Genomic DNA, 16,089 nt, shown 5'->3' on the forward strand with positions numbered 1-16,089 from the left:
TGTCTTTTTTCTGCACACTTTCGACCTGCCATGGTGCTCCTATGAATTAATCCGTGTCTGATCGTTTTTCCATCTCGAAGCAACTTATTAGTATTTTTATGATTTTTTGCACATAGCTGCAAATTGACAATGCCCCAAATGTGACAACGCCAGATTCTCGGAAAAAAGCTTTTTGGGCAGAATTGGGTTGATCCAGGTAAAGGTACATTCACTTGCCAAGTGAATCATAAGCACCGAGTGAGAATCGATCCCTGACCTCCCAGACGGGAATCAAGGTTGATAACCGCTACACTACTATGTCTACCTCCTAAAGCTTGGTAGCTTTTTCCAGTTTCTTGAGAATTCTTTTTTAGAAAGTAAAAAATTAGAATGGGACCTGCGGTGCCCATTGAACAAGTTCAAACAGAAACTTCAGAAGATGGAAAGATCTATGAGAGATCACAACAAGATGGTGAAATGTATTCTAAACCTACGGTTGGTATTATTTATCCACCGCCTGAAGTCAGAAGTATCTTTTCAAATTGTTTTTGCTAAAACCATATTTCGTTTTTATTATATATATATTTAACAGTGCCACTGTACCATTAGAAGAATCTATTAAAGGCTGCATGATTTAAAGGTTTTTTAAAATATTATCTTCAAGTCAGTATTATGTTGTGGAAAAGCCAATGGATATCAACCCTTTCCAGTCCCACCCGTGGCACTTGCTGCTTGAATAGATGACGTATGATCTAGTGCAGTTTTGGGACCAATAGAAAGCTGTGGTAGGATTTGAATCAAAAGATTAAAAAGCATATCCTACAAAATTGCACACTGCATGTCAACCTCTAATACTAGTGATTTTTTTTATTCTAATCATCTAAGTGTTGTTGACAGTTATTATCTACTATCCTTTGCAAAATGGTAGATAGTAACCTATACTTTCAATATTTTGTTTGTACAATACAGTTACATAAACTATTTACAACTGTTGATTTCATTGTTTGCCTTTTATTTTAACTAAAAGATTTAGAAACCTTTTTGCATTGTTTTAGTATCCAAATTACCACATAGACTCTATGAAAAAAGGGTAAAAATTTCATTGAAAGTACCATTTTGTTTTCAAGATTCATCTCATTTACTTAAGTGTAATTTGTAAAACTTGCTCTGTGTAGCTATAGAATAACTGGGGGACTGAAAAAAGGTTAACTGTCAAAGGTAATTAGGTGAAAAGAACTTTATTCCATTTATTGTTCTGATTGTAGTTAAAACAAAAATTCAAAACTTCATTTTTTGTAGTACTTTAAAGTTTCTTACGTACAATTATCAGCTACATAAAAAATGATCTAACTTGTTGGAAAAAATTCAAATTTTTACAAGTCGTACGGTCGTAAAATGTTGTAAAATTATAATAAAAAATTGAAACAAGAGAAACAAGAAGATGCTATTCTCAAGGGTCCATTAGTCTTTTGACTTGTAATTCAATGTAGTCAATTTTTTCTGATACCTTCAGAAAGTTTAGCGAATCTATCTGTAATGAAATTGTAAAATTTTAAAATTTTTATATAATTTGTTTAGTTTACTAAACAATAGATGTGAATCTTGAAATCTCTAAAAGTTTTATGTTTCCTTAGCGTTTTTTCCCTCACAGATATTGTTGACAGGACTGCAAACTTTGTAGCTAGAAATGGTAAGTTACTTTGATTCTTTCTACTATTGCTATATCTTTTTCTCAAAATGAGATGAATTATGAAAATCTCTTTATATATATAAATGTGTAAGTCAATTTTTTAGTGCGGCTTTTTTCTTTTTACATATTTTGAATATGGAGTTGTAAAACATTGATTCTTGTTTTCTTTCAGGTCCTGAATTTGAGGAAAGGATCCGTGGAAATGAAGCTGATAATCCAAAGTTCAATTTCTTGAACCCTAATGACCCTTACCATGCATATTATGCTCACAAGTTAAAAGAATACAGAGAAACTGATATTGCAGATCTGCGTAGGTTTAAATTGTGTTGTTTGTCTCAAAAATTGGATTAACAGATACCTTTACTGAGAGAAGAAATTTTTGCTGGCAACAATATTCACGAATTTAATTTCACAGTATTTTGGTTTATTTAAAAGAAATTAAATTCCACGAAACACCTCAAAATGTGTCAACCGCTAAATATGCTGTTTTTGAGGATTGAATTGCAAAGTTTTAAATTCTGCAAAAAATTCTTCCCCTTAAGGTAATAGTAATTCTTATTTTAATTCTAATAGTAGGGGGAAATTTGTAAAATTGCTCGATTTTTTTAGTCAAAGCACTTGTTTTACATTTTTGGAAAAGCTAAAGGGGTAGGGGAATCAAAATAACTTGGGTGCCAATTTTTTTTCGGACACTTTGGTGTGATTTTCGGACAAATACGACGGTCTCAGGCAAATATCATAGGGTGAAAAATTTATGAAAATTTTAGCTGGAGAAAACGAAGACCTGTTGTATATTTTTGGAAAGCTCTCAAAAAATTAAGATTAGTGATATATTGCGAGTATAGGTGATTTCAGTACCTAACTCGAGATATTGAGCTTCCGAAAGCACAAAAACTAGACAAAACAGCTGTTTCTGGCTGAAAAACACTGTTTTTAAGGATTAATATCTCAAGTTAGGTAAAGAAATCACCTATACTCGCAATATATCACTAATCTTGATTTTTTGAGAGCTTTCCAAAAATATACAACATGTCTCCGTTTTCTCAAGCTAAAATTTTTATTAATTTTTCACCCTATGATTTTTGCCTGAGACCGTCGTATTTGTCCGAAAATCACACCAAAGTGTCCGAAAAAAAATTGGCACCCAAATTATTTTGATTCCCCTACCCCTTAGCTTTCCAAAAATGTATAACAAGTGCTTTGACCAACGACTTAATAAAATAGATAGACCAAGAACTTCATACAATGGCTCTTAGAAATCTTTTGTTTTCTATTCATTTTGTATTCTTTTATCTTGCCGTCTTTCCGCAGTCCGCGTAAGTCATATTACAAAGAAATTAGACTTTTTAAAAGCATCTCTAAATAGTGTAAAATCAATTTTATCGAATTTCTACTGACCATAAACAAAATTTTCGATTTTTTTTGCTTATGTCAGATCGCATTTTTAATCATCTTTCTCACAAGATATTTTTCAATATTTTTCGACAACACTGTGGCGCTTTTCAGCGCATTTTCTTTAAGAACATAAACATTTTTGAAAGACTCTAACTAAGAAAATAAACGTGCGTTCATGGTGCGTTCTTAAGATAGAAAACACAAACACTATCCAAATACAAATGTTATAATTTTAACAATGTTTACTAATTTTTAAGCCTAAAAGTTTGACTTGAAATTAAGAACATATTCACAAAATTTAGGTCATGTGATCAATATCAACCAATAGCTAATCTTAAAAAAATACTTTTGCACGTGGAATAACATTTTAATGATGCAAAAAATCATTAAATTTTTTATCATTCTTACGCGGATCATTTCAATAGGATACTGGTCTATCTATTTTATTAGGTCGTTGCTTTGACTAAAAAAGTCGAGCGACCTCAAATAAACGAACAAATTTCCCCCTACTATAATAACAGTGATCAAAGTTCTTCCGTCTCAAGACAGATTTCCGTCTCACAGAAATTTTTGTGAAAGTTTTCCGTTTTAGTTAGAAATGGTTATTTAGCAAGGAATAGTGATTTTATTCTCTAGAAACATTCTAAGTTGTTTTAATTAACTAATTTTAGTGCCTTTCTAGCCAATCTAGGGGGTAAAAAATCCGAAAATTTTCTGGCTCTCGGCCCCAACCATAGTGGGGCCTGCGGGTGTCACAGTATACGGAAATATCTTTATCAAGAAAATTTCTGTCTCAAAAAAAATCTGCTTTGACCACTGCACCGTGGAAGGCACATATACCACAAAAAAATACAAAAAAATCATAAGTTAAAGTCTACTTTCTGCTAGGTTTAAGTGATACCCAATAAGGCTGTTGTAGTAGACTGACAATATTTTAGTTTTTTACTTTTATTCTCATATTTCTATGTTCACATTTTTAGCGTCACTAAACGAAAAGGAACCACAAAAAGCACCTCAAACTCAAACAAAGGTACTTTAAAAAAGCACTTTGAAAAGCTCATCACTAAAGATTTTTTGCTTGTTGCTTGAAATTAGAAGTATTTTTTTTAAATACTATGCATCAGTCAAAAAATCAACTTTTTGTACGAAAGGTTTCTGAATTTCGGAAAAATGCCATGTACTTACTTGGTCCTACTCACTCTTCCAGAAACAAGCTCCACAAGTTATAGAAACGATCATTCCAAAAGATCCGCCACCAGCGTATGAATTCACGGCAGATCCACCCACCATTTCTGCTCTTGATTTGTAAGTCAAAGCTGTAATTTCTTTTCTAATATCCTTCTACATGTTTGTTTTTTAGAAAAATAACATTACAAAGATTTCAGTCAATCTTTCTAGACAAACTGATACATTTCCTATCCATTAAACAATCCACTCAATGACTTGCTGCTTTTAACAAATAAATAATATTAACAACACGATCAATTCTTTTAACTTTTGTCATCAAATAGTGGTTCTTTTTATTTCGTGAAATGTAGTTTTGTATAGCACTTGTAATGCTTGGTTCATGTTTTCTTTTCAGGGACATTGTCAAACTAACTGCTCAGTTCGTTGCGAAAAATGGAAAAGGTTTTCTGACCAATCTAATGACAAGAGAACAGAGGAATTATCAGTTTGATTTTTTGAGACCACAACACAGTTTATTCCAATATTTCACCCGTTTAGTTGAACAATATACTAAGGTTTGTATTATTTGCTCGTAATTTTTCATAGAAATATAGGGTTTTTTAAAAAGCAGGAATTTACCAACTTTTTAGAATATTTGATAACTGATAACACCAATTGAAAACTTGAAAGTTGTTTTTTGAATTGCTTTCCTTAACAATACAATTTTATCCACCTTATCTTGCAACAGTAACCTCAACTAAACATTGCAGTGTCAAATTTCCTTAAAAATATCTAAACTATGGAGACGAATATCATTGAACTATGTTTTTATTCTTACCTCTAGGTATTACTACCACCTGGGGATATCACACAGAAATTGCAAAAAGACTTAAGTGACCAATGGAAGGTAACTATGAATATTTTTTCACTTCAACATATTCAATTTAAACAGACTGTTGGTTTTCATTTTCGGATGAAGTGTTAAAATACTTTTTTTTATTGACCGTCCGCCAATTTCTTTGTCCAACCCTACTGTAGTCTGTAGAAATAGTATACTGAATCCTTTCTTCATTTTTATGGATAAGAATTTTTAAGGAAAAAGACTTCTTGCAACAGGGTTGACTTTTAAGTGCCTTTTTGAGAAATGAAATTTTTATTTGGGAAATTTCTAGATCTTTTTTGTTATTTCAGGTATTAGATACAGTAAAATATCGTGTAGAATGGCAACAATATCAGGATCGTGAAAAACGGAAAGTTGAAGATGAAAAAGAAAGAGAGAGAAGTATGAATTTGAAAAGTTTACGTTTTTAACGAAAAGATCAACACAGCGTGCTGAAGACCTGTTCTCATTTGAGAATGCTATGTACTGGGTATTTCAAGAGGAATTTACTAAGTAGAACTAAAAAATTACATTAAAATTTGATCTCAAACTTAAGATTTTATCTTTGAAACACCTGGTATTTTTTGGCTTCACTTTTTTCTTACCGGTGCATAAAAGACTATAAAGGGCAATTTTCTTTCAAATTCATTCTTTCAATTTTTTCATTCAGTTGCATTCGCATCTATCGATTGGCATGATTTCGTTGTCGTGGAAACGGTCAATTTCAATGAAGAAGAAACAGGTACCCATCATTTGTATCATGTACCCCCTCTCAAATCGAATGTTGTATCCTTAGCTGTCCTTAGTTTTAACATTTCATTGACTACAAAAATTTTTAGCTGAAGGCAGCCATTTAAAAGTCCAAATACTGTAGAAAAAAAACTCAGCCACTAATTTGCCACGACCACTGTATGACGACGACACATGGACCTTCCGTGGCTAAGAATAATGATAAATGTTTGCTTATAATTATTTCAGCCAATCTTCCACCTCCTGTGAAGAAAGATCAACTAGGAGCAAGAATGTTACAAGAAGAACGTATTGAAAAACTGAAGGTAATTTAAATTCTCTTTATCCTTCTTTTGTTAAACCATAGTACATAATATTATAATTAAGCTTCTACATTTTTTTTCTGCTGTGGGACAAGTTCGCTATCGATAAACTGTTTTTTCTTTGCCGAAACTATGAAACTACATTGGATCGTAGAAATTAATTTACAATGTCTAATCACGTGAAGTGATTTTCTTAGCAATGGTCAGTTTTTTTAAGAGTTTTCTTTTAGTTCTTTTCTTCTCTGATTTTCCGATTCCGTTTTCCAGGCCACGGGTGAGGACGCGGAACAAGTTGAAATGGACGTGGAAGAGGAAGAAGAAGAACTGTATCAGCCTTATCAACAAGAGCAAGAAAAAGAAAAGGCTGACTCTGATATGGTGAGATGATTTGATGCTATTGTAGTTTCCCGATTTGTGCGGAATTTGTTGAGCTCTTAATTTTGATAAACATTTTGACATCTTCGCGAAGCGTAGTGATCATGTTGAATATCGATTGTGGATCTTCTTTTGAGCTATAAGTTTATCGATACTGTATTGAGAATCAATTTTGAAATTTTTGTTTCAATCCAGGATGAAGAAAGTGACGAAGAAGAGGCTCAACCACCCGCTTTCAAACCACCTATGATGCCACCCCCGCCAAGTGGTCCTGTTCATATTCGAAAATATGATCCGAAAGCTTCCAAACAACCACAACCCACACCCGGTGGTGTGCCTGAGAAGTATGTTTCCTGCATCTCTCGATCACATACAAATGATTTTACTTTTTCAGCATAAACATTTCAAATTCATTTAGACCATAGTATAAGAAAGCCGCGGCTGGAATGATAACATCTGAACTTCTGTTGTTCTATCTCTGTCGTATTTGATGACTATTTTTTTATCAAGAGATCAGTAATGTAGCATCTTTAATGGTAAATTTTATTGTTTTGTCGTTAATACTTACTTCCCAGTTTGTTTTAGACATTAATGATATACCATTAAAGTAAAGAAAGATCAACAATAAGAAATTTAAACAAGCACAAAATGGCTGGGCTGAAAGAACTCAGAAAAATAAACAAAGTGCCTCGAATGCCTTCGCAATATTTCAGTGAAATCTTTTTAGAAATCAATGAAAAATTACATCTAGATAATACTGTGAAAGTTTCAAGCCAGCACCTTCAAAATTTATCATTCAAACTGACAAGAAAGTTGTCATCTTGAATATAGTTCTCATAATTTCAATTTTGGCGAAAAACTATTTTTTCCACAAAATACCCCTAAAATATGTCCAAATTAGTTCAAGTGTTCTATTGGGTACAGATTCAAAGATATCTAGCAATAAAAAAACTTTTTGTGAAGGAAAATGGAAGAGAAAAATTTCAAAAACTATCTACCAATAATAAACTGAGCATCTTGATGTTCTTATAAAGCTCGGAGACAGAGATAGAACAGCAATTAACTGAGAAGACAATGTGGTACATATTCCAGCCGCGGCTTTCTTATACTATGTTTAGACCAATTAAAAAAAACGAATTATCGAACTTCAATGTATACTTCCTAAAAACTTGTAAAGTAAATCGTTTAAATAGACATTGATTGTACAGATCAGAGAAGGGTCGTTCACGCGTGCCAATTTTGCACTGGCTTTTTAAATAATTGATGTTTGAATTATTTTCTCTTTTCAAGGTATTTGATTTCACCGTTGACGGGTGAGAAGATCCCGGTTGGCTCGATGGAATCTCACATGAAGATTGCATTGCTCGATCCACGATGGAAAGAACAGAAGGAGAAAGCCATCGAAGAGAAGCGACAACAAGAACAAGTCTTTGCTGAGGGTAACTACTTATTTAGACCCTTTCAAGTGAATCCTTTTAGTCGTTTTGAAAGGATCGATCGGAAATTTGTGAAATTATATTACAATGTACCGGGTGCACCAAAAAAAAGTATACATGTTTGTTGAGATATTGTGGGCTTCAGAATTTAAATTTTTTGTTCTTTCTTTTTTTTTGTCGTATAGAGCAGGATGCTCTAACTTAAATTTTGAGCTATCATACATTAGGTTTGAAAAAGTAGTTCGAAAGTTATTAAAAAAACTGACTTTTTTTTGGACCTACCTGCGGGTACCCCGGTCTGTCCTTTAAATTAACCCATGTTCGTTCGTTCGTTCGTCTGTTACCAGCTTTTTTCGGGATTGGCTCATTACTTTTTTCTGTTTTTCGGCACAATGATGCAAAATGATGATTTCTAAAAAGTGACGGATTTTTGAAAAACATTATTTTCCGGCCGAAAATGCCGGAAATATGCCGGAAAACTGTTTTTTTTGGCATTTTCTCGAGATTTTATCATTAGTTTTTTCTGATTTTATCATTAGTTTTTTCTGATTTTTTGCTCAAAGATGCATATTCGCAATGCTCAAAACATGGCCGAGTTCGTTTTTGCAAATTTTCATTGGATTTTTTCCTTATATTTCTATGTTTTTCACACAAAAACATTATTGATAACAAGCTCACCATCAAGTATGATTCAATTGTCAATAAAACAGATTTTTGCGACCAGAACTTTCTATTTATTTTTCCCTACAACCCTTCCCTCTTCGGAAGTTATATAAGAATTTATTGCGTTATGCATTTTCGCTAAACGCTATATTTTCTGACTGATTTTTTTCATTTTTCTCCTCGCATTGCTATCTAACTTTCATAATCAGGTAGGTCCATTCAGCATATATTGTTAAAGTCGAAATTAAAAAAAAAATCATCAAAAAACAGCGAGCGAAATTTTTCTCTTGACACTTACCTTCTTTACACATAAAAATACCAAAAAATGCAACTATGTTCATCAAAACTCGTTGCAGAATTTAAAAATATGGTAAAGTAAGCTATTCCCATGCGGGATAATATATTTGGAAAAGCTGACAAAAAGTTTTGGAAATCTCCTAGAGAGGTTTTGATGTTATGTGTGTGCTATATGAGACAACTTTAAAAAAATATCACCATTCCTCGACTAGTTGCTCAAAGAACTTGTGTCTGCATTGAGTTTGCTCGTGTTGTAAATATTCAGGACGGGCAAATAAGATGGAAATACTGTTGGCAAAATATAAATAAGAAAAAAACAACAACAACAAAACAATAAAATTGTGTTTTTGCCATTTTGTCGGGGGGGGGGGGTCAGGATCCAGGATACCAAACCAGGGCCAAAAAACCTGACCCTTCGAGATTTGAAAGTTGTAGACACTACCACCCCTAACTACCAACTTAAAAACCCCAATTTTTTAAAAAAGGGGGGACCCAACTCCCGAACTTGAAAATCCTGATTTTTCTGAAAAAGGGGGACCCAGCCCCCCCCCCCCCAAATTGGCAATGTTAATGTTTTTATTCAAAGACTATTCCTCTTATTAATCACTTTCATTATACAACATTTTAAGTCAGATACCAATTTTAAATTCAGCAAAAATTAAAAAAAGCGGAACCCACCCCCTCATTTTGGTATCGATAGCAACTTAAAGATTCCTAAATTTTCAAAAAAAAGGGGTACCATCCCCCTCAATTTGGTATCGATACCAACTTGACTTTTTGAAATTTGAAAAAAAAATTGACACCACCACCCGGCCCTAGGTTTGGTATCTGGATCCTGATCCCCCTGTTTTGTCTTATATATAGCGAAATTTCGACATTAAAAAAAAGTCAGTTTTTTTAAATAACTTTCGAACTACTTTTTCAAATTTAATGTATGATAGCTCAAAATTCAAGTTAGAGCATCCTCTTTACGATAAAAAAAATGCTGAAGCTAACAATATCTCGACAAACCTGTATACTTTTTTTTGGTGCACCCGGTATGTTGGTGTTGCGTGGATTGTACTATTTACCTACCAGATGAATAAGTTTTCATTGAATGTTCTTGCCGATTTTTTTTATCCTATTAAAACCAGGTGCGTCTTATTTTAAGGGCTCTGACCATAGTGAATTTTTCATAATTGCCGTGTTTAAAATGTGTTTTCTCACTGATGTAACCAACAAAACTATGGCATGTTATACATTTTCTGTTAGACAAACTATTCCTGAATCTGAAAATTGAAAAATTGCATTGAAAAAATTTGATAAAGAAGAAAATGAAGACCTTTGAGAGGAAGAGTATTTCAACTTTGAAGAGCTTAGTTTAAGCGAAGAAAAAACATGTTGAAAAATCTTTCGCAGTAGATGGTGTATCTTTTACCGAACAATAAAAATTTTTGCGGAAAATTTTTGTAAATGCTTCTTTGTCTCGAAATCTTCAAAATAGTGGTTTTTCATCAATTTTTCATCTGGATTTTGCTTAAAAAAACAATTTTTCATCTGGATTTTGCTTAAAAAAACAATTTTTCATCTGGATTTTGCTTAAAAAAACAGTCATAACTTTTGACACATCTTTTTAGAAAAATTTTCCGCAAAATCTAAAATAGTTCAATTCTTTGCGGAAATTTTGAAAAAAGTTCGAAACAAAAAGGTTGATTACCCATTAAAACTTAGCACTTTTTATAAAAGAAGGTGATGCAACATATTATTAACGTCTTTTTAAAGTTCATAACGTCATTTTTGCAATTAAAGTCTTAATTACTCATAAGGGGCTTGATTAAAAAGCATTATAAAGGCAATTCTTTGTTAAAAGTGTTAAAAAATCTAAAACATAACTTTTATGTTCAGATACTAAAATCAATTTTCTGACTATGGTCAGAGCCCTTAAGCATGCTTACGCGAATGATTAAAGATATCTTCATTTGCACGCTCATATAGAAGATAAATAAGTCAACTAACTTTAGCTTTGTCAATACTTTGCCAACCGCACAACACTATACAATGATATCAATGGTAACGCCTTTTTCCCAATTCGAAGCTGGCCATCCCACATCCAACAAACTGTTTCAATGAAGGTCACATATCAGACAAAGGAACATTTAAAATCCTAACATTTGTTTATGGAAATGGAGGTTCACCATCTCTCATCATTCCCTACTTACACAGTACGTACCACCAGAACAAGAAGAAAAAACGATTTTACCAAATCAAATGGATTTGCAACAACTTGGAAGCAAACTCTAACAGATGGTATTATTATGACATACAGCAAATGAAATATCTAAAATTAAACGGACAACCTTCAAGATAAAATATTAAAAACAATGATCGATTCATCCCAAGTTCCATATTTGTCAAATTTATCAATATTTTATTACACAAGGCTTTGTCAGTTTTATTCTAATAAAGTCAATAAATTCTATTTCTTACAAATATGAACTTTAATTACAATATTTCTTCTGTTTTTATATTTTTACATTCACCTAACACACCACACATCCACACCTGCGTAGACTCACATCTCGGTCTTACACTCTCCTTCAATTTCAAACAAGCCTTCTATTTTAATTCAACATATAACACTTCTCATCCACAGCTACAAGATGTACTACAACAACAACGCACGTAGAGAATATCGCCTACCATCCATCCACGACCTCATCAAACAATCAAAAATATGGAAACAACCAAACCTCCCAGAAATCAAACGAAGAAAAATAGTCATCCAAGAGCACACCAAGAACTTTAATGCAAGATTAATCCACAACCTCTCTGACCACAACCTTACCAATGAAGAACATCTCATCCTTTGCAGAGGCCTAAATTACTCACCAGGCATTCCACAATTCAAGTTTCAATCCAATCCAACCCAAGTATATAACAACCTGAAAAGACACATCGACATTAAAATGTATTTTGACGAAGAACAACAAAACAACAATCAACAAGACGACTTAAAGTCGAAAATTTCGCATAATACTTAAACATCAACGGCGAAGACGCGTGAAACGTGACTCCTGCAGCATTATGCATTTTGAATGAAGCGTTACACAAAATATACACAATGTATTGTACACACAGGTCATAGATACCCTGTTTTTTTAATGAAAAATCTCAATCCATTAAAAAAAAGATTCCTTTAAAAATGCGACTAAAGAATTCTATTCTATAAAGCGTAAACAAAATCTTTCAATTCAGAATAATTCAGAGAACTGCAATATACTTGAGAAAAATAATTTTAAATTTTTTTGAAAACGAAGAAGAAAAAATGAACTTTTCATTCTTTGATGCCAGAAACCTCTATTTTGTGCTTTGAAGGAACTTGTGATAAAGACTTTCTTTCACTTGCGCAAAGTTTATATCACTTCTTTTTAATAAACAGTAGAATTTATCTAAAATTGAGAAAAATGGCTAGTCAAAAAATCTGTTGTATACTATCTTCGCTTTTCTGATATGAATGATGGCCACCACATCAAAATCATTGGACTTTTCCAGAAAAAAATTGAATATGGGGGGGGGGAAGGATAATAACATTTTTTGGACCCCCCCCCCCCCTGGACATTGTGACTTTTGATCCCCGCGACAGCAGGTCAAACCCCCCCCCGCCCCGGACAAGCATCAGTTGATCCCATCGAGAGCAAGTTTACTCCCCCCAGGACAAATTTTGTAGATTTTTCACTACCCTCCCCCCCCCATGTACAGACATTTTCTGGAAGAGTCCATTAAAGGCAAAAAGCAGTTGAGGACACAAAATTTCTTTGGCTGAGCCTCAAGGTATGCTTAGCATATGCTTAATTTTTCTGGAAATTTGAGCTTCAGTATGCTTATAATCGTTATGCTTATAAAAAAAAATGAGTGTAGTTGAGCTCCAGCTCCAGCTTCTGGACTAGAAAATTGCAGGGTAAAAACTAGCCAACTTTAAGCTTTAAAGAAATAATACTCCTTGAGATTAAACTTTGACTCCTTTAAAAGAAAAATGAGTGTAGTTGAGCTCCAGCTCCAGCTTCTGGACTAGAAAATTGCAGGGTAAAAACTAGCCAACTTTAAGCTTTAAAGAAATAATACTCCTTGAGATTAAACTTTGACTCCTTTATAACTGCTTTAAACTGCATCCCATTAAACAAACCCTCCCCAATCTCTTGCCGATTATCCTGTGAAAAATATATAGGGGAAAGATTCCAGAAAAGTAACAAGAATCTTAGTGCGGAAATGGGAATCTTATACAGACAACGTACCATGGTTCAAAATGAAAGTCCTAATTAGCAAAAGGTGTATCAAGATTGGTGAAGTTTGATTGAAGCTCGATCAGTTTGATTTATTACCTTGTTGCCCATTCTTTTTACATTCCGAAGGCTTATTAGCAGACGCCCACGCTAAAGCTTAAAGAGCGAGCCAATATCTATCATCCCATCGGGGAGGAAAAGCTGGAACTTTTACTAACCAAACTCATCGAACACCAATCAAACTTCATCGGATAAAAAACTGTCATCATTAACGAGGGACTGCTGTACATTGTGCGGTGGTGTACGGTGGGGCTGGATCTAAATGTCCTTTGTACGGCAATGAAAATAGGTTAATTTGAAATCTGCTGTATTATCTGTACACCCCACCTTACCCACCGTACGATGACAATGTACGGCAGTGTCTAGACAGGGTCGTTTCGATTACCTATACAAAAATGGTTGCTGAATTTCAATTGACATGATTTCTAAGAAATACCGTGAGATCGGGTAACTTGCATACGCATAGCCCTCAAATGAATGAATGACCCATTTGGTCATTAAAATACAGGTCATTAAAATACAAAGTTAAATCAAAACAAAAATGGTAGGCTAGAGCTGCAAGCGGAGCTGCGTAGTTCATTTGTTTTGAAATTTTGCTGCTTTGATTGGTCAGTCATTTGATGGCTGTGCCAGTTACCCTCCACTGATGCAAGTTACCCGACTTCACGGTACTTGCTAAAACTGACTGTTTGTCACAACTGGTTTCACTATTAACACATAACTATCTGATGAAAAAAGGAAAAAAAGATCATACCTGTGCTGTTTGTAGTTTTGGTGAAGAAGAGAAGAGAGGGTTAATAATGATAATGTTGTTGTTTGTTTGGAAAATTAACTCTTTTTGTACTACTTACTGAGCATGATCAATTTATTGGTGCATTCACTAACTACACAAACATAAAATACTTAGTAGTAAACAAATATTAAACCTCTTTAAACACTCTACAAAAGACCAGAAAATATGATAAAAATTTATACTGCAGCAGCAAGTTTCAAAAGCATGTGCAATCAAGCAGCCATTAAAAATGAATGTTTACAAAGGCTTGGTTACACTTCTTGCACTAGCGTATTTTATTTATTAGGAAAAGCCCTGTGTTTTATCACTTTTTATCTTTGTGAGTGAGTCCACCTTTAGAATATTTGCCGTAGTACGCCCGCAGCCAAACGCCCACGCCATAATTTGCGCCCTAAAAAATGTCTCGCCAGCCAGACACACGGAAGGCTATCGTAATACTTTCGCTAAGCGAAATTAACAAGACAGTAACAACAACCAACAAGACAATAACAACAACCAGCTACCGAAACTCCCTAAAAAACGAAAATCCGACTGGACCCCACCTACCACACAAAACGAAACCATCAACCATTTCTTCGAGCAACTCTATAACTCCGAAATCGAACCAAGACCTACCGGACGAAGACAGCACAAACATATCTTGACACCTTACAACTCTCTCTTAAACAACCACAACATCATCATAAAGAAAGCGGACAAAGGAGGAGGTTTGGTCATCCACAATAAAAAAGACTACATTGACAAAATCAACAAAGAGCACCTCAACAACACGGACACCTATCAAGAACTAGAAGACGACCCAACCCAACGAATTACCTATGACGTACGCACAACAATCCAATACCTCACCCTCAAACACTATATCGACAACGCCACCGCTAAATTCCTCCAACCCCCTGACCAACCAAGAACTCCAATTTTTTACGGCCTACCTAAAATCCACAAAACCAACAATCCCCTTCGCCCAATAGTATCCGGATTTGACAGCCCCACAGACAACCTATCACGCTATCTTGCACACTATCTGCAACCACGGTGGAATCCCTCCCTGCATATTTGAAAGACACCAAACACTTCCTACAACTGTTAGACACCTGGAACGAACCACTAGACAACATCACCATGATAACAGCTGACGTGACATCTCTCTACACCAAAATCCCACATGACGAAGGACTAGAAGCTACAACGACATACTACGCAAATTCTCAAGACATACTACCCGACTACGCACCCAATGTAACCGTAATCAAAATTCTACTGGACACAATTCTTACCAACAGTAACTTTCGCTTCATGGACAAATACTACCTACAGAGGACAGGGACCACGATGGGCGGCAGATATGCTCCACAATACGCCAACCTTTTTATGGGAAGACTAGAAAAAGAAATTACTGACAACCACAATAACAACATAGTTCTCTGGCGTCGTTTCATTGATGACATATTCATCCTATTCAAAGGCTCACATGATGACCTACAAACCTGAAACAATATATGAACCAACTACATCCAACTATTAAATTTACCTTTGAAGAATCTCGACGTACCATCAATTTCCTGGATGTAAAAGTAACCATCTCAAACAACCAATTCCATACAACTATTTACCGAAAGCCCACTGACCGATCCCAACTGCTTCATTTTGACTCCAACCACCCCTTTCATACCAAGGAAGGTATCATCTACTCACAAGCATTGAGATATAACATGATCATTAACAACAACGACACCTTGAACGAAGAACTGTACAATCTATCCAGAACACTTCTAGCTCGGGGATATCCACTACACATCATCAACAGAAACATCAAAAAAGCCCTCACCAAAACCAGACACGACCTGTTATATCACCAAGATGAACAACAAGAAAAGCAACACATCCTACCGCTTATTCTCCACAATGACAGAGACAAAACCATAAAAGAAAAAATCTATCAAACATGGCCCACGATAGATCAAGATGTCGAACTATCCAACATTCTAAAGAGACCTACAACAGTCTACAAAAATAACAAAACACTTGGAACAAAACTTACTT

General features: G+C 34.4%; 1 protein-coding gene across 1 annotated transcript; it reads left to right on the plus strand.

Annotated features, from left to right (window-relative positions):
* Positions 1-317: 317 nt before the first annotated feature.
* Positions 318-15,537, plus strand: LOC136803179 (splicing factor 3A subunit 1-like). The gene is made up of 17 exons (XM_067059917.1): positions 318-508; positions 1,631-1,669; positions 1,842-1,979; positions 4,045-4,094; positions 4,272-4,369; positions 4,647-4,806; positions 5,076-5,138; positions 5,423-5,513; positions 5,782-5,853; positions 6,090-6,166; positions 6,431-6,541; positions 6,734-6,882; positions 7,829-7,977; positions 11,046-11,220; positions 11,567-11,843; positions 14,546-14,869; positions 15,034-15,537. The coding sequence occupies exons 1-17, from the start codon at positions 370-372 to the stop codon at positions 15,535-15,537; spliced, it is 2,616 nt and encodes an 871-aa protein (XP_066916018.1). The 5' UTR covers positions 318-369.
* Positions 15,538-16,089: the final 552 nt, after the last annotated feature.

The sequence above is a fragment of the Clytia hemisphaerica genome, unplaced genomic scaffold (genome assembly GCF_902728285.1).
Source record: "Clytia hemisphaerica strain Z4C2 unplaced genomic scaffold, Clytia hemisphaerica genome assembly, whole genome shotgun sequence".
NCBI lineage: Eukaryota > Metazoa > Cnidaria > Hydrozoa > Leptothecata > Clytiidae > Clytia > Clytia hemisphaerica.